Source organism: Rana temporaria, chromosome 5 (assembly GCF_905171775.1).
Source record: "Rana temporaria chromosome 5, aRanTem1.1, whole genome shotgun sequence".
NCBI lineage: Eukaryota > Metazoa > Chordata > Amphibia > Anura > Ranidae > Rana > Rana temporaria.
In genome coordinates, this window is record NC_053493.1 from 341,043,872 (window position 1) to 341,068,530 (window position 24,659).

The following is a 24,659-nucleotide window of genomic DNA, read 5'->3' on the forward strand; positions in this document are numbered from 1 at the left end:
TCCGCCCATTCTCCTTTGACATCAACAAGGCATTTTCGTCCACACAATTGACGCTCACTGGATATTTTCTCTTTTTCGGACCATTCTTTGTAAACCCTAGAGATGGTTGTGCATGAAAATGCTCAGAGCAGCCATCTGGCACCAAGGACCATGCCATGTTAAAAGTCACTTAAATCCTCTTCTCTTGCCCATTCTGATGCTCGTTTTTATTTTCCGCAAGTCTTTAATGCATTGAATTGCTGCCATGTGATTGGCTGATTAGCAATTTGTACCTAATAAAGTGGCCGGTGAGTGTAGATTGATACATCTGTGCAGGAAGTTGATTGTTAATGTGTGAAAATAACTTAAATCTCCCTTTTGAGACTCTGTGTGCAAGATATTAATGTTTTAACCTTCTAATTGTATTAAAGGTTTCATATGTGTGAAAGAATGAGGTTCTAAGTTTATCTTCCTAACGGAAAACGTGTAAATAATTCATGGAATGTCTTTGTGGCAGCGTGGACTTGCTCCAAACTCTCTTATGGCTGCAATTTGAAACTGTGTTATTTGTTATGATTATAGGTCCACAGAAATCCCCTCCTACGCGCAGGTTATTATGCCTGTGGCTATTTCATGTATCCTGCCTTCCAGTTCAGCAGTGAATGAAGTTTCAAATGAAGTAATCTGATACGCAGTGCAGGCCTTGTGCTGGCACTGCTCATTTACTGTAGAAGAATTACATCTGTGGCTCTTGTCCTGAACTTTTCACAAGAAAACGGACATGTTGCTGTGCTACAACAAAATAAATACCGTACACACTAAGAATTTCTCATTTCTAAATTTAAATTTTATTATTTCACATAGTTTCGATAAAAATATATCCTGTTTAAGGTCATTTTGGTGACCTAGCCTTGGTCTAACTGTCCCAATTTTACCACTTTTCTTAAATGGAATGTATATTGGTTTTGAACATATGTTTGCTTTTTGCATTTTGTGGTTAGTACTAAAACAAAAAAGATCACAAGTAAAACATGCATATAGAACAAATAAATTGTCTTATTTCCAGCCAGACGGTTAAGCTCTGATTTATTTATTTTACATTATTAGCATGATTATTTTTCAGCTGTGCTGAAAAAGTTTACTCAACTGGAATGAATTGTCAGAGCTGTGGCATCTGAGTTGAAGGTTTTTATCAGAAAAACTGAGATGCAAAGCAAGCTGTTCTGTGCTGTCTCTTAAAGAGAAAGTACTTCCTCTTTATTTCCCTGCAAAGGTAAAGCACAATGGGCTACTATGCATCGCATAGTAGCCCAATATGTGTCACTTACCTGAAACCAAAGCCTGCAATGTCACCTCTGTCCCCTGTGCAGGAAGCGTCCATTCTTCACCCCTCTTCGTTCCGGGGGGCTGTGAACTTTGGCTCTGTGACTGGCCGGAGTTGCGTGACGTCACTCCGGCGCACGCACGCGGGAGCCGCCAGTCATGGCCATCGCCTCCTTTAGAAATGTCACAATCGCTGTTTCTAAAGTGCGCTTGCGCCGTTGTCTATGGCGCATGCGCCGTAGACATTGGCGCACATCTCTATTGTAAATATCTCCAGCACCTACAGGTAAGCCTTAATCTAGGCTTACCTGTAGGTAAAAGTGGTTGTACAGAGGGTACAACCACTTTAAAAGAATCCATAGGGAGTATGCCCAGGGTTTTGAATAGCTGGCTGTCTATGGTGTTGCATAAGGCCTGGTTCACACTGGTGTGACACAAAAGTCGTGCGACTGTCAATTCGGCGTTGCCCTGCAGCTTCAGTCTGACATCGAACCAATTTCCATGCAACTTTAATGAACTTGATCTGATTTTTGATCCGACTTTCAGACAATAAAGATAATAAAATGGCGTAGAGCCCCACCCCCAGATATATACCAGACCTGAGGATTTTGTGGGGAAACCCCATGCCAAAATGTAAAAAAAAAATCAAAATCTATATTAGACACCTATCCAAGCATGCAGAGGGCAGACCAGGAAAGGGGACGGCCCCCCTCCTTCTGAACCATACCAGGCCACATGCCCTCAACATGAGGGCGGTGCTTTGGGGCAGGGGGCTCTGCCTACCCTAAGGCACCAAGGCATCTTGATGGGGACAAGGGCCTCATCCCCACAACCTGATCCTTGATGCTACAAGGGTGTGTGGCCTCTGGGTGACATCATCTGATGGCTACACCCCATAGTTATATGAGAACTGTCAAACACCAGAGTTGACAGAACGGCAGATGCAAGCGTCAGTGGAGGAGCGTTTTTTTTTTTTTCATCTGGGCCACGGACATCATGGTTGATGTTGGAACTGTTTTTTGACAAGTCCTTTATTAAAAATGTTTTTTTTTTTTTTTTACACTACACTGCTTTTTTGGGGGTGAATGAGTAGGGGTAAAATGCATACTCATTCACATAGGGGGGCGGGGGGATCCAGGGACCCCCTTTATTAAAGGTGGCTTCCAGATTCCGGTAAACCCCCTGCCTGCAGACACTCGCAACCACCGGTCAGGGTTGTGGGGAAGAGGCCCTTGTCCCCATAAACATTAGGACAAGGTACTTTGGGGTGTAGGGGCCAAAGCACCCCTCTCCCCACATGTTGCAGGCATGTGGCCTGCTATGGGCATGTGGCCGGGCTGCATGCTTGGATAAGGGTCTGGTATGGATTTTGGGGGGGGACCCCATGCCATTTTTGTTGTACGTTCAGCAAGTCGTTTTCACCCTGTCTACAGTATATGCCTAAATGCATTGAGTTACTGCCATGTTATTGACTGATTAGCAGTTTGTGCTACCAAGCAATTGAAGAAGTTTACCTAATAATAAAGTGGCTAATTTATATATGTGCCTAATTTCATAGCGCTTGGTCAGTGATATGTGATTTCAACACTAGCTGTATAACCCAAAACTAGATACATAAATGGAGTTAATGAATAACATTCTACAACTTGTTTTTCTCCTAGAGTATACTGTCCACGTAATTGTGCTCAAGCAAGTCCACATTATGCTCGAGTCTTTGGAACCCGCATTTATTCTGATGTAAGTACTTTAATTTTTGAGTATTCTGTTTAGAAAAAAATGTAGACCTGTCGTTATAATAGAAGTTTTAAAGTATATGTAAACTCACACCAACTAAAATCTCATATAAGCTTTAACATCTTATTGTAATTTCAGGTCATATTTAATTTTTTTTAAATTTGCAGCTTGCACATAAAAAATACACAGCATTTTATCATGCTAAATGTCACCCATTTAAGGTGCACATCTTTAGGATTATTTTATTCTGCAGGATTAATTAGTTACTGAATACCTTCTTGGCATAATGTGTACTGTGGGCGATTTTCACATTTAAGTGCAGTAGTCTTAGAATATCCTTGACAGCGATTACTGCCTAAGACACCTGTTGTGTTGCAATAACAAACTGTCCTAATAAAAGAGCTCACTTAGGCTATATGATACCAACCACAGACTAAAACTGGTAGTTGACCAGAGCCCTCCAGGCAAGTATATGGGAAGACCGCATAAAGTTAAACCTTCTTGACCCGAGTTGGAGACCTCTGACCTCAGCAGACATGTGATCTTGGACATGTAGACCTGTAAAATGTTTGTAACAAGCGGTATCTAGATCAATTTTAGAACACAGATATTAAAGTGTATGTCAAGACAAAAAAAAACATGCTTTGTACATCTCTGCAAACTATGCACATGTCCCCATATTTAATTCCTATTAAACATGCTGCAAATGCAAACAAATCTGGATTGCTATAAATATAGGGGTTGGTTTACTGAAGGCAAATAGACTGTTCATTTAGCAAAGAATCACTTTTTAAAGAACATTTCCCCAGAGTTTAATCATTATGGTGAAGCTCTGCTAACTTCCATCGTCATGTTCAAGCGAAAGTTTATTTTTTATTTTCTTTGCAAAGTGAATTTTCACTGCATTTACTAATCTCTGGGGAAAATTCCCTTGCAAAGTGCAACTTTCCTTGTAAAGTGAACAGCCTATTTGCCTTCAGTAAACTGACCTTATAGTCAGTGGGCCGGATTCAGAAAAGAGATACAAAGGCGTATCTCCTGATACGCCGTCGTATCTCTGAGTCCGGCCGTCGTATCTATGCACCTGATTCATAGAATCAAGTTACGCATAGATATCCCTAAGATCCGACAGGTGTAAGTGTCTTACACCATCGTATCTTAGGCTGCAATTTCACGCTGGCCGCTAGGTGGCGCTTCCGTTTGTTTACGCAAGGAATATGTAAATTAGTATTTACGTCGATTCAGAAACGAACGACCGCCCGGCGCTTTTTTTTTACGTTGTTTGCGTTCGGCTTTTTCCGGCATAAAGTTACCCCTGCTATATGAGGGGTATGTGCGGCGTATCCTATGTTAAGTATGGCCGTCGTTCCCGCGCCAAGTTTTGAAATTTTTACGTTGTTTGCGTAAGTCGTTCGCGAATATGGCTGGACGTAATTTACGTTCACGTCAAAAGCAATGACGTTTTGCGGTGGATTTTCGAGCATGCGCACTGGGATGTTTTCACGAACGGCGCATGCGCCGTTCAAAAAAAACGTAAAATACGCGGGGTCAAATTTAAATAAAACACGCCCCCAACATCCCCATTTGAATTACGCGGCCTTACGCCACAACACATGCGTTACGCCGCCGTAAATAAGGGCGCAAGTTCTTTCTGAATACAGAACTTGCGCCCAAAGTTACAGCAGCGTAACGTATCGGAGATACGTTACGCCGGCCGGACAGATACGCTCAGGTATCTGCATCCGGCTCAGTGTGTTTTTGGCTCTCAATTCCACAAACATGGTGTCAGCCTTGCCTACTTCATTTTTTAAGGATACAAAAAAACACAGACCTCTCCTCCTCCCTTCTCTTTATCTCCATAACCCATCCTTGTGCCAGGTAGAGAGCGCAGGAAGTTGGCAGCTCACAGAATTCCAGGAAAAATCAACAGGTATTTTTTGCACATAAAACAGATGTAGCAAAACACTTTCAATGGCACATTTAGCAAACCAAAATGAACAACTAAAAGAAGTTCATTGCTAGGGTGTACATACACTTTAACTTTAAAGGGCACTTGGAATTTAGGGTTACATTTAGTTCCTGGAGCTTGGGGTTAAACATAGTGACTGTTTTTTAGTTGGTTTATTAAATGACTGTGTACAGTGCCCTACAAAAGTAGTCACCCCTTGGTGTTTTTTCAGTTGCATTACATCCTGGAATTAAAATGTTTTGAGGCTGTGTACCATGTGATGTACACAACATGCCAATGACCTTAAAGGTGCAGAAATATGTTGGCAAAATCAATATTCAAGACAAAAAAATAAATAAACGATCAAATTTGAGTTTGCATATGCATTCACCCCCTTTGCTATAATCACTGCTATTATTACCCCTAAAAAGAGATCCCATGTTTTAGATGATTATGTAAGTTCCACCTATGTGCATTCAAAACGTCACAATATTTGTCACATGAATTCAGTATAAATACAATACTCCTATTCTGAAAGACACATGACACTGCAACACCACTGAGCACTTAGGTATAGATCATGGTTATATTAGAAAAAAAAATCTCAACCTTTGAACATCTCACAGAGCACCATTAAATCAGTTATAGCAACATGGAAAAATACGGCACCACTACAAATCTGACAAGAGAAGGCCACTCGCACATTACTACAAACTGGGCAAAAAGGGTAATAACGAGGTGCGGCAAAAACACCAAAGAAAACACTGAAGAAACTGCAAAGCCATTACTGGGAACAAAGCCAAGCATGTGGCGGACTCAACAAACACTTGAAGGAAGGTTCTCTGATCAGATGAGAATTTTATTAAACTTTTTTGGCCATCAGGGGAAATGCTAGCACAAACCCAACATTTCCCTTCACCCTGAGAACACCATGCTCTGGGGGTTCCTTTCATCAGTAAGGACTGGAAAACTGGTCAATACTGAAAAAGGATAGATTGTTCAGTTGGCTTGCCCTTTGAAGACTCCTGCAATGAGGGAATATCCAGTTGTCCCTGTTTCCTTTTTAGTCTTCAATTAACTAAGGAGAGAATGTATGAATAATCCAAACCTTCTTTTTGCCACAGATATCTAGTATTTGCAAAGCAGCTCTACATGCTGGGGTGGTCCGCAATCTTCAAGGAGGCTACGTGGACGTTATGCCAATTGATAAGAAGAGACACTACTTTGGATCAACCCAGAATGGGATCACTTCAGAGAGGTAAATTTATATATAGCAGAGGCTTCAGAAAACAGAATGTGTCTCCTTGTCTCACCGTCATCTAAATCCCAAAAATAAAGAGTTAATCCCTTCAAAATTGTAGTGAAGTCATGCAAATTGTTCGTTTAGGCCCCTGGGTCAACTTTGCATCCAGAACCTCTGATTTTCAGCACAGATACAGAATAATATTATAGAGCAATTTATTTCAAACTACACATAGCTGTTTCTTGCTTTTTGGCTATCCGTGCACTGCATGGAATGGAAGCAATGGCTTCTAAGAAGTATGAAGAAAGTTCTGTATGCACATGGGCATAAAGGAATGATTTTCAGGGCTCCACTTACTGTACCTTATTTTGGAAGTGGTGATCAAAGCGAGACCTGCAGATACATTGGGGTTATTTACTAAAACTGCATGGTGCAAAATCTGGTGCAACTGTTCATAGAAACCCATCAGCTTCCAGGTTTTATTACCAAAGCCCAATTGAACAAGCTGAAGTAGGAAGCTAATTGGTTACTATGCAAAGCTGCACCAGATTCTAAATGCTCCAGTTTTGGTAAATCTCCCCCATTCTGTTTTAAGAAGGATCTACTGTGCTTCACACTGGTTTGGTGGAGCAATATTTGTTTCTTTTGTTCTATCTCACCATAACTAATCTGGTTGTCCTTGTTTGTTTGATTAAATATGCAACTTATTTCATGTTATGTAGCAGAGGTTTGTTTTAATCAAATAAAACTTGTACTGGGAGAAATGTGGAGGCTGCTATTACTAAGCCAATTTTGATAACGGTAGCTGTTTGGCTGTCTCTGGATTCAGGATTGTATGGGTCACTGACCTGGAAAGCATTCAATTCAAGAAAGTCATAGTTAAGTCAGAACTTCCTTTCTGCCTATTTTTTCTGTCTGTGACTTAAACAAGTACTAACATCAGCATTGAAAGCTAGGAGACTGGCATGTTGGAAAGAAAGGTTAGCAAATACAACTTATATATGTCTGAGTACAGGTATCTTTTAAACCGCATGATGTGGATCCACTCCTTCAAAAATGTTTGGAAGAAAAGGTGAGCAGAAGAAAAGGTCTCTAGTTTAATCACTCACCACAGTCTCTCAGATCAAAGGAATCTTTGGGTAACACTGACCCTGTCATGTGTTCCCCCAATAGAGAGGAACACAGGAGGTCACTTACATGGCAGGCCTAGTTGCAGATTTCAAAGGTCTGACCCTTTCACCCAGAAAACTGCAACCTTCTCCTGATTGAAGGAGTATTTCCTTTAGTCATAGTACAGGACGTCAATTCAATGGGAGGCATACAATCACCCCTGACAGATGTGGTACCTCTGTTGGGCTTTACATTTCTGCTAAACCCAGCACCATACATTCACTATATCTGGTCTTCCACAGTACATGGAAATGCAATCATTTTAGTAAATATAAATTGCTAAATACCTTTTTCTCATCAGCAGTATATAGCAGTCCTGAGATTTCTATTAGTGTCTGGTTAAAGCTTGTAGGAGGAGTTTTCATTCTCCTCTGATTGACCTATGAGGCTTCAGGACCCCTGACCCTCTGTCTGGACAGTGCTGATTGGACCTGTGCTGATCACATGCACCCTCCCAAGATATAAAAAACTTTCTAGCAATAAACACCAAACTGAGCATGTGCAGAGTGCCCCCAGTTTTAGACAGTATGCAGGATTAACCCCTTAGGTTCCACATTGAGTATAACAAGTATGCTTTACTGCATATACAGACTGATTTTACTGTTGTGGGTTTAGTAACACTTATTGGAAAAAAAAGGGGAATTAGACTCCCAGGGGCGTATGCGCAGCTGAAAAAATTATAGACTCTTGAATAAAGTTTTTATAAATGTATTTATTAATATGTATCAAATTGTTGTACATAAAAGGATGAGGAAAAATGGATCCAATACATAACATTAAGAGCTCTGGTATGCAATTGATATATGATGTTCACATATACATATCTATATCTCACAATGACCATATGCAGGTAACCATTTGGCTGCCACATACGGGTCCCCTATATTTTCAGCTGTGCATAAGCCCCTGGGAGTCTCCTTTCCCCTTTTTTTCTAATAGTATTGGGCTAGCAGCAACAGTTTGGACATTAGAAGTCCGGTACCCTATTTTTGTTAGTAACACTTATTAACATATAAAAATGTTACACATCGGTCAGGAAATCACACTTATAGTGCACCATATGTCCTTAAAATAGCTATGTCTGTAGTTCTAATTGTTTAAATCATTTATTATTAGGACTTTTGCAAGTGGTAATAGCTCTAATAGATGAAAGGAGAAAAAGTAACATGTGGTTTAATTATTTCTAAGCATATCCATTAAAATGCAGCAATTGACACAAATGCATGTTTGTGTTTGTGTGCAAAGAGCTGAATAGACTCACCATTGTTACTTCTTAAATTGTGTAACTGATTGTATTAAGTGAATTCAGGAGAAGCTGTGGTACCATAAATGCGTGTCTCCTGTAATCCCATAAATCATAGCCTAGCAAGCTGCTTATAGGTCAGAGCAGCTCTGCGGTTCACTTCTCCCTCTGTGTATAATGTAATATTTGATACGATACTTTCCTCTAAGCATCTGAAGACTATTTTGCCATAGGCATGCAATGAGTGAAGAAAACCAGTCATTCACTGTAGCTCACAATCTCCATCTAGACTTTGCTTCCTATAAGTATTCTAAGCTGATCAGTTAAGCCATAATACCAGGTGCATACAAAATTCTATAAGAGTGCATACGTGATTTATATAGCATTTTATTATAAGGAACTCATTATTTTGTTTCTATTTTAATAATTGACATTTAATGCACTTGCTTTGCTTAAAGCAGAACTAACTTTTTTAATAATGCAAATACTTTACAATTGTAAGTTAAAATGGTGCATCTATGCAAACTTTCAAATCTGTGTTGGCTTTTATTTTATGATATCAATATGCTGTCTTATACAATCAATTCCATTTACCATTTGGCAGGAGGTGATGAAGGTAGTGCTATCCTCTGTGGGAAGAGATGTAAATATTTTCCTACAGGGTGTTTGTTCTCTGTAGGAACATTGTCTTTGCTTGTCAAGAATAGGTGTATAATAGAGGGAATGGAGGATCACCACCCTAATCCTTCCTCTCTTCTGCTGTTTTGTCAGAAGCTTGTTCATTTTTTTAAATGCAACTAACAGAAGGCAGGGCAGGGAGAAGCCACATTCTTCTGTATGGTGATGGGTCTCTGTACCCTATGCAAATGTATGTATGACTCTCCTTTAGTCCAAGGGAGGGGGCGAGCACGACACTCCACACCAGGGAGAAAGCCTCCCATTACTGTGTGGAGTTAGACAGGTCAACAGGAAGTGAGGATTTCTCAGAAGAAATAAGGACATTTAAAAGCAAAATGGAAGGATGAGGTAAGTGAAGGAGGACTGCACTAAGGTAAAGGAAGCTATTTAGGAAAAAAAAATTGTACCTTTACAACCCCTTTATACTTTTGTATGTAACAAGCAATAACAAAATAAAATAAAAATTACTTGATTTAAATAAAAAACTTTTTTACTAGGAGTGTCCTATTTTTTGTTTCTGCAGTTTACATAATCCACTAGGCAGCAAGGCTTTCAGAATCTTCGCCGTCATCTGAAACTGTTGAAAAGAAGCATTTGGAAAGCTCAGCAATCAAGGAGTAACTGTTTCAAAGTTTGTATAAAGATGTATTGTTGTTGTACAGAATATAGCACCCATTTTAATATAATACGGTATGTATGTGGATCATAGAATATTTTGGCAGAATGAAAAACAGAAAATTTAAAAAAGAGAAATAATGTATTTTATAAATTCCTGCTGTAATTTGTCCCTTGTCAGCATTCAAGCTATATGGTACCACTTGTGTTGTAAAAACGATATCTTTACATAACATACATTTAATGCCACAGTTGGTGAGGAATACTTTATATGTTAATAATAAGCAGTGCTTCTGCTGCTGTCTTTATCAATTTTCTATTTCCTATATTTGCCTCATGCTAATAGAAAGAACGAGAGTCACTGATGAAAGACAGATATGAAACATAATTGCTGGGCAGCTGCTATCAGCTATAGAATACCCAAATCAACTTTTGAAATTGTGAATATGGTCAATACATCTTAGTATTATTGCTTCATTCAATTGATACAGAAAGTTGTATAACTTTTGAAGGATAGGCCTAAAATATCAGTTTCTTAAAAGTTATTTTCTTTCCTTAACTTTTAAAGACAACCATCATGTAATTATAGGAGTAATTTTGCATCTGCTGTTCTGCAATTTGAAAATATACAACATGAATATATTTAAAAATGGCATTGATGTTGCCCTTCGTTTGAAATGCTTGACAGATACTGCCCCTACCACTGAGGCAAATGTTAGGTTGGTCACCTATACTAAAACTGATATTATGAAATTGTTTAAAGCGGGGGTTCACCGTAAAAACAATTTTCTAACATTACATTGAGCTCAGTCTCGACATTGACAGTATGCCAGTGTTTTTTTTTTGCTCTACATACCTCGTATAGCTATTTTCTTAGCCGGTTTCTGGGTAGTGAATCCCGCGGGATTGGGCGTTCCTATGCAGCAGTTAGTGATTGACGTGATGACAAAAACGACTCCCCCTGTCGCATAAGGAGCGTCACGAGTTGCCGAAAGAAGCCGAAATTCGGTGCGCAGGCGCCGTATAGCGCCGACTCGACGTTCGGCTTCTTTCGGCAACTCATGACGCTCATTATGCGACGGTTGGGTAGTTTTTGTCATCACGTCAATCACTAACTGCTGCATAGGAACGCCTACTCCCGTGAGATTCACTACCCGGAAGCCGGCTAAGAAAATAGCTATACGAGGTATGTAGAGCAAAAAAAAAAAAAAAACATTGGCATACTGTCCATGTCGAGACTGAGCTCAATGTAATGTTAGAAAATTGTTTTTAGGGTGAACCTCCGCTTTAAATATATTCATTATAACAATTTGAAAAAATGTGCTTGTCCCAGCCAAATTGGGCTACTTTAGGAAGTTGGCTGTTTTCTTTCTAAAAAACAAGCTAATGTACTGTACTTCACCTTATTGCTGTGTAAAACCATGGTTAGAGGAGAACACTATCATTAGGACCAAATCCAACTCCAAGCTCAAACTCAGCTCATCACTAGTCATAAGGATTGACAAGATGGGCTTCAACAAAGATACAGTTGGTTCCCTTTTTTGAGGAAATTCCCAAGTTTTATACATACCTGTGCTCACTCCACCAATACCTATGATTTTCAGCCCATCAGTAGCCACATAGTTACCGCTGATGAAGTTTCCTGCTTCAGCTCTTGACATATGCATGGAGAAATCTCTATTCATTTCTATGCAAATGTGTCCCAACAGTGGAAGGCCCATTTTTCTGCAAGATTCGTGCATGAAAGAAGAGCCTGGTTGGGAGACTTCTGAAGAAGGAACTGTGTGGTGTACAGCGGGGTATAAGACTAGGGAGGAAGGTGATTTACGTGCATGTGTGGCTGACAACCAGAGACTGTAAAGTCGCGTACGCGTCCATCCGATGAGAACGGACCGATGGACCGTTTTCATCGGTTAACCGATGAAGCTGACTGATGGTCAGTCGTGCCTACACACCATCGGTTAAAAAAACGATCGTGTCATAATGCGGTGACTTAAAACACAACGACGTGCTGAAAAAAACGAAGTTCAATGCTTCCAAGCATGCGTCGACTTGATTCTGAGCATGCGTGGATTTTTAACCGATGGTTGTGCCTACTAACGATCGTTTTTTTTCTATCAGTTAGGTATCCATCGGTTAAATTTAAAACAAGATTGCTTTTTTTTAACCTATGGATAAATAACTGATGGGTTTTGACCGATGAAAACGGTCCATCAGACCGTTGTCCTCTGTTTAACCTATCGTGTATACGAGGCCTTACAGTTCCCTACTCCATGATACCCAGAAAAGAATATGGACTTTCCATTATATCCTACTGCAGGTAGCTAAACACAAATGGAAGGAATGGGAGGGGTTGGGGGCATATGTAGTCATAAATTCCAAAAGTATAGTTCTTCATTAATGGTATGACTGTGGACACAAGACATGGCCGTATTGTAGATTCCTAATTGGTTTGCACAGTCTTGTTGGTTTAGTGAGAAGAAAAATGTCATTATAATACAAAGGGGGGCATTTAATAAAACTGCTGCACACAGAATCTGGCATTAACCAATCAGATTCCAGGTTCTATTGTCAAAGCTTTATTGAGCAAGCTGAAGTTAGAAGCTGATTGGTTACAATGCACAGCTGCACCAGATTCTGCCAGTTTTTTGGTAGATCTCCCCCGATATGTTTGTCTAAAAATAAGATGGCGGATACATTTTACTTACCCTGAATATCTGTCCTCAGTTCTAGTCGGCTAAATAAAACATTGATTGTATTGTATATATGCTGAGAAAAAAAAATATATAGGCTGCCATTGCTCACCTACCCCTGAAAATGCAAAATTGCCTGCCTGTCATACAGATAAAAACTGCTTCAGTACTTTTCTGAATCGCTGACCTAGAACAAATATCAAGCCAGTAAAGTGAGAACTCCAGATCCTCATTTGCCCTGGGTCAGTGACTCAATGTACTGAAGCCACTGAATCTGATAACAAACAGACAACCAAAACATTTAAAGTGAGAGCTTGGCAATGATAAACCTGTTTTTCTTTCAGCTTGGGTTCCCTTTAACTTGCTCGAAAGGAAATGGTAAGAGATCAGTGTGTGTAACTTTATAGTTACAGTACATCTGGAACCCCTTTGTGAATGTATGCTCTTGCTATGAAGTTCCCCCACCAATCTCCTCCTTTTACTGTACATGATACCTCTATCCGCTAGAGCAGGGGTCTCAAAACTTTCTAAACAAAGGGCCGGTTTACCGTCCTTCAGACTTTAGGGGGCCATGGGGAGTACAAAATGTCTCAACGTCAGTGGGAGTAAACAATCCCCATGGTTGGTGCCATTAGGAGGAAATGTGCTCCATCATTGGTGTCATTGGGCCCCATTGTTGGATGTCATTGGGAGGAACTCTGTCCTTTATTTTGTGTCAGTGGATAAAAGCAAACAAAGGGTCCCATCTGACCCCTAGGCTGCAGTTTGGAGACCACTGTGCTAGTTATTTGCCTGTTTCATCAACACAGTGGTAGGCAGAAACAGCGGGAGCATTCTGATGTGACTGACACACACATGCGGTAGACCTGATCTGGGTATTGTTAATGTTGACTAAAAACATTTAATGGCTCTTTCACATGGGCGGCCCGTTCAGGAGCGCCTGTCAGTTTTTTTTTGAGGACCTGAATGGGCGCTCCGTGCTCCCCTATGGAGCCGCGGATGTCAGCGGTGACATGCCCGCTGACATCCGACCCGCTCTGATCCGCCAAAGTGTGATGGAGGAAACACCTACTTTTCCATCCGTGTGGCGGATCGGATCGGGTGAACACGGACAGACGGTTCGTGTTCATCCGATCCCCCTATAGAGGAGAGCGGAGCAAAGACAGGGCGGTCCCTGCACAGTGTGCGGGGACCGCCCTGTCATCCGCCGGCTCAGCGGGGATCAACGGAGCGATCCCCGCTGAGCAAGCAGAGGTTCACGGGGCGGATCATTACTGATCCGCCCCGTGTGAAAGGGGCCCAACTCTCTAATCACTTTTCCATTTTTCCACCACTTCACCTTAAAATAATATCGGGGGCTTTGAATTTTGCCCTAAATTAGATAGCAACTCAGAAATGTGAAAGTATATGTTTTACTCGCAGTGGATCATTTATTGCTGCTATTTCATATATGGAGGTTATTGTATTGTTTGGAATTTTTAGAATTTATATTATGTACATATTGTTTATATATTCAAATAGGTTTGTGTCTGTTATTTTTTTTTATGATGAATAAATTACTCTATATAAATTTGCAACTTTTTGTAATAACCTGGCGAATATTCCTGCAGGCCAGGAAGTGTACAGCAAAGTAGTTTATGATGCAGTTAATATGCATTCAGTTTTGGTATGCCGTCTAAAAGTTTTTCATTGAAAAATGGTTGTTTTTAATGTTTTACCACATGTTGGTACAAAAATGTTAATTTTGAAATGTGTTTGTATGAGGAGTAAATGTGCTTGATGAAGACAGAAGATGTTGCAGATGAGTGTGTTTTTGTAAATCTCTTGATATTCTGTAACTCGTATTTACAGCACTATTCTGAAATGTTTTTTTGGCACATTTGGATAATGATACATGCTTTTTGAGTTTTATATTCTGTTAGAGATATTCTAATAAATATTTTATAAGACTTGCTATCATCTTCTCTTAGTCTTTATTTAATTAGGCATTGTTCAAACTAGCAATCAGCATTAAAGTGGAGGTTTCACCGAAAAGTTAATTTTTAAGATTAGATTGATGCTCATTTTGTCAAGGGGAATCGGGTAGTTTTTTTTAAATCAAAGCAATACTTACCGTTTTAGAGAGCGATCTTCTCCGCCGCTTCCGGGTATGGGCTGCGGGACTGGGCGTTCCTATTTGATTGACAGGCTTCTGACAGGCTTCCGATGGTCACATACATCACGTCACGATCTTCCGAAAGTAGCCGAACGTAGGTGCGCAGGCGCCGTATAGAGCTTCACCAACATTCGGCTTCTTTCGGCTACTCGTGACGCGATGTATGCGACCGTCGGAAGCCTGTCAATCAAATAGGAACGCCCAGTCCCGAAGACCAAACCCGGAAGTGGCGGAGAAGATCGCTCTCTAAAACGGTAAGTACTGCTTCGATTTTAAAAAAACTACCCGATTCCCCTTCACAAAATGAGCATCAATCTAATCTTAAAAAAAAAAAAATTGGGGGAACTCCCGCTTTAAGGTATGTGTACCAAAAAAAGTTTGCATTCTAATGATGTCACTCCTCGTAAAAATGGCACTGATAATGCCACTCTTCATTCAGCTGAAACAAACACATTGGATGTCCCCAACCAACAACCACCACAGCTGACATGTTGCACCCTTTTGGGTTTAATTGTAACACAGAGAGGGGCTTACAGCATGTTTTCTTTTACTTAAAAGGGTTGTAATGGTTTGAGTATTTAAAAAAAAATAAATAAACATATCATACATGCCTCCATTGTGCAGTTCGTTTTGCACAAAGTGGCCCCGAACCCCGACTTCTAGGGTCCCTCGGCGGCTCTCGTCGCTCATCCCCGAATCGGATAACCCCCTAAGAGAAGCGCTCTCCTTGCGGACACGCTCCTGATTCCAGCACTTGCGTCCATAGACACGAATGCTGGACTTGGCCCTGCCCCCGGCGGGCGTGTCATTGGATTTGATTGACAGCAGCAGGAGCCAATGGCTGCGCTGCTATCAATCTATCCAATGAAGAGCCAAGAACCCCAGGCAGAGGCATGGTGCATCCCCAGTGTGGGAAATTTCAGGGCTCAGGTAAGTAAAACGGGGGGCTGGGGGGCCGGTGACTGCCAGGTGTTTTTTCACCTTAACCGCTTGCCGAATGCCTCCTGTATATATACATTGGCAGAATGGCACGGCTACGCAAAGCAACGTACAGGTACATCGCTTTGAATGCCGTGCGCACACCCCTGCCATGATCTCCGTGCCCACGGGGCCTGCAGACTCGATGTTCGCCGGTGTCCCGTGATCATGTCACGGAGCTGCAGGACAGAGAGATGCCTGTGTAAACAAGGCATTTCCCTGTTCTGCTTTGTGACAGGACACTAATCTACTGCTCCCTGTCATCGGGAGCAGTGATCAATGTCGTGTCACTGGTAGCCCAGCCCCCACACAGTTAGAATCGCTCCCTAGGACACACTTAACCCCTTCCTCGCCCTCTAGTGCAGGGGTCTCCAAACTGCGGCCCGAGGGCCAGATGTGGCCCTTTGCTAGCCTTTTTGCGGCCCTTGGGGCACAATTCCTTCCAGTGATATGAGGCACCATTTCTCCCACTGACACCAACAATGGGGCACTATATCTTTTACCAATATCAATGATGGAATACTATTCCTCCTACTAATAGGGAGAATACTCCACCTATTGACCACCAACACTGAGGCCATATTTATTCTCACTGGTGCTGGGCCTGTGACATTTCCTGCCCCTGCTGGCCACAATCTGGCCCTCCTAAAGTCTGAAGCACAATAAAGTGGCCCTTTGTTTGAAAAGTATGGAGACCCCTGCTCTAGTGGTTAACCCCTTTCCCTGCCCGTGTCATTTACGCAGTAACATTTTATAGCACTGATTGCTGAATAAATGACAATTGTCCCAAAATAGCGTCAAAACTGTCTGATGTGTCCGCCATAATGTCGCAGTCACGATAAAAATCACAGGTCGCCACCATTACTAATAAAAAAAAATTATAATAAAAATGCCATAACGCGATTCCCTATTTTGTAGACGCTATAACTTTTGCGCAAACCAATCAATATACGCTTATTGCTATTTTTTTTTTACCCAAAAAAATTTTTTTATATCTTTTTTGGGGATATTTATTATAGCAAAAAGTAACAAACATTGCTTTTTTTTTCCAAATTTTCACACTTTTTGGTTTATAGCGAAAATAAAAACCGCAGAGGTGATAAAATACCACCAAAAGAAAGCTCTATTTGTGGGGGGGAAAAAATGACGTCAATTTTGTTTGGGAGCCACGTTGGAAGGCACGACCGCATAAATGTCAGTTAAAGCGACCCAGGTCAGGAAGAACAGTATCATCACAGCGCTGCCCTTTGTTTAGTAAAGTGGTGGTGCACCTGGCACACTTGTGACTGAAGAAAATAAGTGAATTTTCAGGGCAGTGCCTTTTGTTTGGATCCTACAACTATATGGAAATACAATCTCTAATATCTCATATAAGCTTTAACACCTTAATGTCTTTTAAAAAGTAATTTTCATTATTTTTACATCTGTAGCTTTCAATTATATAATACTGGCAATTGTGCCATGAAGGTTCGTGTCCAGGTACTTGCTTTTATGGGGTGGAAATACATCTGTCCCTCAGGGTGGCAAATAGTGATTGTTTATGATACACAATGCTTTAACAAACTAGATGTCATTTTATTGGGGATGATATCTACTTTAAAGTAAGTGCAGGAATTTTTTTATTTTTAAGTTCCAGATAGAGAGGAAATTAACCCTCTGTAAGTCTGGGACAACCAAAAAGATGGGTAAGGTAAGAGGGGGTTACATAGAGACAAAGTTGTAAGGTAGAATAATGATACCAGTCCATAAATAAAAACACCAGTCGCAACCTGTGTGTGTCTGTGTGTTTATTTTACTACCATTATCCATATCCACTGTACATTGTGTTCATTTAAAACATATCTTAAAGTTTTTTTAATTTATCTACACTCCCTTCTGACACCACCAATGGTGGAAGTAAGTTCCACATCTTTATCATTCTAACAGTAAAGAACCCTTTACGCAGTTTAACCGTTTGCTGACCAGCCAGCCATCCCTTTAATGGCTATAGCAGGCACGCACCGCCAGAGCCGATGCACGTAGCTGGCAGCGCGATGTCCGCTAACCACCTGCAATCACTCCACAGAGAGCCAGAACAGGGATCTGTCAATGTAAACAAGCACATCCCCATTCTGTCAGGGGAGTAGAGAGAGATTGTCTGTTCCTCGTGATCAGGAACAGCAAACTCTCTCTACTCCCAGTCAGTCCACTCCCCCACAGTTAGAAGCACCTCCCTAGGGAACACTTAACCCCTTGATCGCCCGCTAGTGTTAATCACTTCCCTGCCAATGTCATTTATACAATGATCAGTGACTATTTTTAGCTCTGATCACTGTAATAATGTCACTGGTCCCAAAAAAGTGTCCGAACTATCTGCCGCAATGTCGCCGTCCCGATAAAAATCGCTGATCAGCGTCATTACTAGTAAATAAAAAATTATACTAAAAATTGCATAAATATTTAACCTATTTTGTAGACACTATAATAACGTTTGCGCAAACCAATCAATATACACTCATTATGTTTTTCTTTTCCAAAAATATGTAGAATACATCTTGCCCTAAATGAAGACATTTTTTTTTTTATTTGTGTTTTGGATATTTATTATAGCAAAAAGTATTTTTATTTTTTTTCCAAAATTGACGGTCTTTTTTGGTTTATAGCACAAAAAGTTTAAAGTTTGAGGTATAAGGTATTTACCGGCAAAAAAAATGTTTTACTATCCAAAGTTAAAACAACAAGGGCAGAAGATTTAATAGATGGAAAGTTGAAACAATGATTGAAGGTCCACTTTAAAGTGTTACTAAACTCACAACAGAAAAATCAGTCTGTATATGCAGTAAAGCATGCTTACTCCCTAAGGAAACCTACAGGTATAATCCTCCACGTTGTCGAAATCCACCTGCTGAAAGCACCGAACCCTATGAGGCACTCTGCATGTGATAAGCACAGGGCCAATTAGCACTGTCCAGAGGGTTAGGGGTCTTAAAGCCTGATAGGGCAATCGTGGAGGAAATTAAAAACTTGTAGGAGGAGTTTTCATTCTCCTATGAGGCTGCATGACCCCTGACCCTCTGTCTGGACAGTGCTGATTGGCTCTGTGCTATGACATGCTCCCCTATGCGCATATCACCCTTTTTCAGAAACAACTCCTATGGAACAGTCCATAGATGTCTCAAAATGTTGTGCTTTCCAACAATGGTCTATCACAGGGATCTCCAAACTACGACCCTCCAGCTGTTGTGGAATTACACTTCCCATGAGACTTTGTAAAACTCTGACAGTCACAGACATGACTAGACACGATGGGAATTGTAGTTCCTGAACAACTGGAGGGCCATAGTTTGGAGACCCCGGGTCTATCACATAAGAACTAATAAATAAAATAACATACTTCAAAACATCACATCATAACTGAATCAGTCACGCTGCTAAAGCTAAAAAAAAGTGTGTGACTGGCCTGATGCTAGTCCAGGTTGGAAATTGAAAACTGTTATCTAGCTGGTTGTCATTAAATAAACTCGCTATTCAGAACGTTGCCACATTCCTTTGAAATAACCTTTTCAACGGTAACAGAAAACACTCTCAAAAATCCCTTTAGCTTTCATCTTTCATGTGTGTCTACAGACAATGTGCTATTGTGTCAAATCAATTTTCATATAAACACACCATTTGAAATATTGTGTAAATCATAAAATGAACTGAATAAAAATAAACTAAGGCAAACTGGACACTTTCAGGCATCTGTTATTTATTTTTCGGTTAGCAGATCATTACATTTTGTAGCATGTATTTTCTGTTGAGTTCTGGAACATCTTAAATACCTTTAAGCAGCATGCTGAGCACAGCACTGAAACAAAACTGTAATTTTTTTTACATAGAATGTCTTCTAGGAATTTTCAAGGTTTGATGCTACACAAAGGCTATATTGTATAGGGTTTTGTAATTATGCTAAGTAAGATTTTTTTATTTGATCCTTACAAAAAAAAGTGTGATCCTCCTAAACTAATAGGTAAACATGACTAAAGGATTCGTCAACCTTGGTCCCTTGCCTATAACATTAAAAACACAGACTGCGTGACATGGGTTTTCTATGGCCACAGCAGCCAAATTTTATTAACCAAATAAAATAACATCTCGTAAAACATACCCGTAAGTGCAAATTTCCAACAAAAATAATAATGTCTAACAACAAGAGGTCTTTGAGTGTCTTTAAGGCCCAATTTATAACTGGAATGGTCTATGTCCTCAGCCGTGCCACAACCGGCTCGAAGACGCTCTGACATCACACATCAGGGGTGGACTGACAACTCATGGGGCCCCCAGGCAATAGAAGATTATGGGGCCCCTGGGCTTACAGATGACCACCATGCCAGAAGGCAGTGCAGAGGCGGGGCAGCTAAAATTTTGGGATTTTCACATCAAAAGCATGTCGGTTTCGGACATATCAGGGACAGATGTAAAAAAAACATAGATTTTCACATACTGTCCCTGGTTTTACTGAGCCTGGCATCCCTGATGGGGCCCCCTAGTGGCATGGGGCCCTCGGGCAGTGCCAGAGTGACTCAATGGTCAGTCTGCCCCTGTCACACATACTTCCATATTCCCTTCCCCCAGAGAAATATCCACCAGCCAGTAAAATATATACAAATATCCAAAATAATATATATATTTTTTTTAATCTCAGTTGCAATAAAAAGTATGTAAACCCATTTGGAATGATATGGATTTCTGCACAAATTGGTCATAAAATGTGATCTGATCTTCATCTAAGTCACAACAATAGACAATCACAGTCTGCTTAAACTAATAACACACAAAGAATTAATTGTTACCATGTTTTTATTGAACACATCATATAAACATCCACAGTGCAGGTGGAAAAAGTATGTGAACACCTAGACTAATGACATCTCCAAGAGCTAATTGGAGTGATGTGTCAGCCAACTGGAGTCCAATCAATGAGATGAGATTGGAGGTGTTGGTTACAGCTGCCCTGCCCTATAAAAAACACACACCAGTTCTGGGTTTGCTTTTGACAAGAAGCATTGCCTGATGTGAATGATGCCTCGCCCAAAAGAGCTCTCAGAAGACCTACGATTAAGAATTGTTGACTTGTATAAAGCTGGAAAGGGTTATAAAAGTATCTCCAAAAGCCTTGCTGTTCATCAGTCCACGTTAAGGCAAATTGTCTATAAATGGAGAAAGTTCAGCACTGCTGCTACTCTCCCTAGGAGTGGCCGTCCTGTAAATATGACTGCAAGAGCACAGCACAGACTGCTCAATGAGGTGAAGAAGAATCCTAGAATGTTAGCTAAAGACTTACAAAAGTCTCTGGCATATGCTAACATCCCTGTTAGCAAATCTACGATACGTAAAACATTAAACAAGAATGAATTTCATGGGAGAATACCACAGAGGAAGCCACTGCGGTCCAAAAAAACATTGCTGCACGTTTACAGTTTGCACAAGAGCACCTGGATGTTCCACAGCAGTACTGGCAAAATATTTTGTGGATAGATGAAACCAAAGTTGAGTTGTTTGGAAGAAAACACACAACACTATGTGTGGAAAAAAAGAGGCACAGCACACCAACATCAAAACCTCATCCCAACGGTAAAGTATGGTGGTGGGGGCATCATGGTTTGGGGCTGCTTTGCTGCGTCAGGGCCTGGACGGATTGCTATCATTGAAGGAAAAATGAATTCCCACGTTTATCAAGACATTTTGCAGGAGAACTTAAGGCCATCTGTCCACCAGCTGAAGCTCAACAGAAGATGGGTGTTGCAACAGGACAACGACCCAAAGCATAGAAGTAAATCAACAACAGAATGGCTTAAACAGAAGAAAATACACCTTCTGGAGTGGCCCAGTCAGAGTCCTGACCTCAACCCGATTGAGATGCTGTGGCATGACCTCAAGAAAGCCATTCATACCAGACATCCCAAGAATATTGCTGAACTGAAACAGTTCTGTAAAGAGGAATGGTCAAGAATTACTCCTGACCATTGTGCACGTCTGATCTGCAACTACAGGAAACGCTTGGTTAAAGTTATTGCTGCCAAAGGAGGTTCAAACAGTTATTACATCCAAGGGTTCACATACTGTTTCCACCTGCACTGTGAATGTTTACATGGTGTGTTCAATAAAAACATGGTAACATTTAGTTCTTTGTGTTATATTAGTTTAAGCAGACTGTGATTGTCTATTGTTGTGACTTATATGAAGATCAGATCACATTTTATGACCAATTTGTTCAGAAATCCATATCATTCCAAAAGGGTTCACATACTTCTTATTGCAACTGTATGTACATATTATTATTATAAAAAAAAAAATTATAATAATAATATGTATATGTGTACTACCCTGCCCCCCCCACTGACCTAGCTGACCGTTCCCTGACCCTGTTCCTCCCCTAGTCATGTAGCCCCTCCGTCCATTCGCTCCTACGGGTCTCACTTTATTGATAGGCTCATGTTTATTGTATGTACTGTATATACTGTATAAGGGCCCATAAACATGAATAATTTCATAGTAACATAGCTTTAAAGGGGTTGTAAAGACAAAAATATTTTCCTCCTAAATTAAAGTCTGACAGTAGCTGATAAAGTAAAAAGTAATGTTTTGCATTATAACTAGTTTGATACCTGTTGAAATCAAGCTGTTTTATTCACCTCCGTCACTCCTGAATCATTATTCTCACTGACTTCCTGGTTTGCGGTGCACATTCATTCTTGCTACATCACGGCCTAATGGGAACTACAGTTCCCATTAGGCTTAGCCTCCATGCCTGTGAGGGATAAGAGAGCATCTTCATGCAGGGCTGTAGTGATAGGGAGGGGGTGAGCACATTCTGCTTTCCACCATGCAAAACAGCTCAGATGCTGGTGGAAAGCAATAAGAGGAGAGACAGGAAATGGCATTTTCAAACCTGGATTACTGTATTTTGGAGGTCAAAAGAAAAAACGAGGAAAGTGATATTTAAATGCTCTTGCTTACAGCAATCAATTGATCTAATAAAAAACAAACCTTTAGTGTTCCTTTAACCATATTGTATTACTAAAAAGGTTTGTACTGACTTGTAATTTAACCACTTGAAGACCGACATGTTAAAGCCCCTTCTTATTGAGGCCATTTTTTAAGTGTTTATCACTGTGATACTTTGACTTGCCAATGTTTGGTTATGGAACACTGTGCCCGAATGAATTTTAGATAATTTGTTTGAGACAGATACAGGTAGGTCTTTATTTTGGTGGTATTTAATTGCCAATGTTTATTTTTCGAGAGGCATTCAGGCTTTCAAGGGGAAAAAACTATGCATCTAATTTTCTAACTACCCATCACACTTTATAAGGCATTCGAGCACCACAATAGAAATGCCCAAAAAAAGTAATTTTCAAAATTAGTCTTTTGAGCATTTTTTTTTGCCACAAGTTTTTAAAAAAATGCATATAAAAGTATCCTAGAGTATAATGGATTCCACATGTGTGAGATTTTCTCAATGTTTAGTCTGATTATAAACCTGATATTGCATCTTGTATATCACAGTAAGCAACCAATATTGTATCAAAAACAGTGTACTGTAATGCTTGCCTCTACAGTGGTAAAGGAATACCTTAAAGTTTAGTATAGTTCCACCTATAGCAGATCCCATTCCTAAAAGCCAAGCAGGTCAACCCTACTGGTACGTGGCTGCCCCCAGGAATTAAACACAATGCTATGTTTACTGGCCAGGAAGTACACGAGGCTGAACAAAAGAGTACCTGTGGTTTCAGGAGTGCAGTGCTTAGAGAAGGAGGCTTTGACTGCTGTATCAAAAGAACATAGTCAGTGGGATGTGCAGATGGGTCAATTCAGGCAGCAGGCAGATAGATTGTGAGCAAAAACTGTTTCTGGCTGGCTGCACCGGCTCTGGTGACACTGCACTGATACAACAGAGATACAAAGTTTTTTACGAACGGCGCATGCGCCGTCCGTGAAAGAATCCCAGTGTGCATGCTCGAAATTATGCCGCAAATCGCCAATGCTTTCGACGTAAACGTAAATTACGCACAGCCCTGTTCGCGAACGACTTATGCAAACAACGTAATCGACGGAAAATTCTACGCTGGCCTGACGTCCATACTTAGGATACGCCTCATATAGCAGGGGTAACTTTACGCCGGAAAAAGCCTAACGTAAACGAAGTAAAAAAATGCGCCGGGCGGACGTACGTTTCTGAATCGGCGGATCTACCTAATTTGCATATTCCTCGCGTAAATCGACGGAAGCGCCACCTAGCAGCCGGCGTAAATATGCAACTAAGATACGACGGCGTAAGAGACTTACGCCAGTCGGATCTTAGCCAAATTCTGGCGTATCTTGTTTTCTGAATACAGAAAAAAGATACGCCGGAGCATCCTAGAATTTACGCGGCGTATCAATAGATACGCCAGCGTCACTTCTTTCTGAATCTACCCCTATATGTACACTACTTTGGTTTCCTCCTAACAGGCTTAAAAACACATGATATTGGTCTGCAGATAGAGATTGGTTGATGTCAGCCTTGGGGTAGATTCACGTACCTTTTACGGCGGCGTATCTCCAGATACAACGCCGTAATTTGAAATTCGCGCCCGCGTATCGTTACGCCGATTCTCAAAGGCAGATACGCTAAAAAAATAGGCTTCCTCCGCCGACGTAACTTGAATGCGGCGGCGTAGAATTGTGTGCAATATTACGTTGGCCGCTAGGGGTGCTTCCGTTGTTTTCAGCGTAGAATATGCAAATTACCTAGATACGCCGATTCACAAACGTACGCGCAGCCAATGTTAAGTATGGACGTCGTTCCCGCTTCGAAATTTTAATTATTTACGTTGTTTGCGTAAGTCATTCGCGAATAGGGCTGGACATAATTTACGTTGGCGTCGAAACCAATA

General features: G+C 40.8%; 1 protein-coding gene across 1 annotated transcript in view; it reads left to right on the plus strand.

Moving 5' to 3' along the window:
* Positions 1-10,737, plus strand: part of CRISPLD1 (cysteine rich secretory protein LCCL domain containing 1) — a 108,389-nt gene extending 97,652 nt beyond the window's left edge. Inside the window, exons 13-15 of the mRNA XM_040354449.1 lie at positions 2,964-3,039; positions 6,109-6,242; positions 9,842-10,737. Of these exons, the coding sequence (XP_040210383.1) occupies positions 2,964-3,039; positions 6,109-6,242; positions 9,842-9,893 (262 nt within the window). The 3' untranslated portion in view covers positions 9,894-10,737. The remainder of the gene's footprint in view (positions 1-2,963; positions 3,040-6,108; positions 6,243-9,841) is intronic.
* The last annotated feature ends 13,922 nt before the right edge of the window (positions 10,738-24,659 follow it).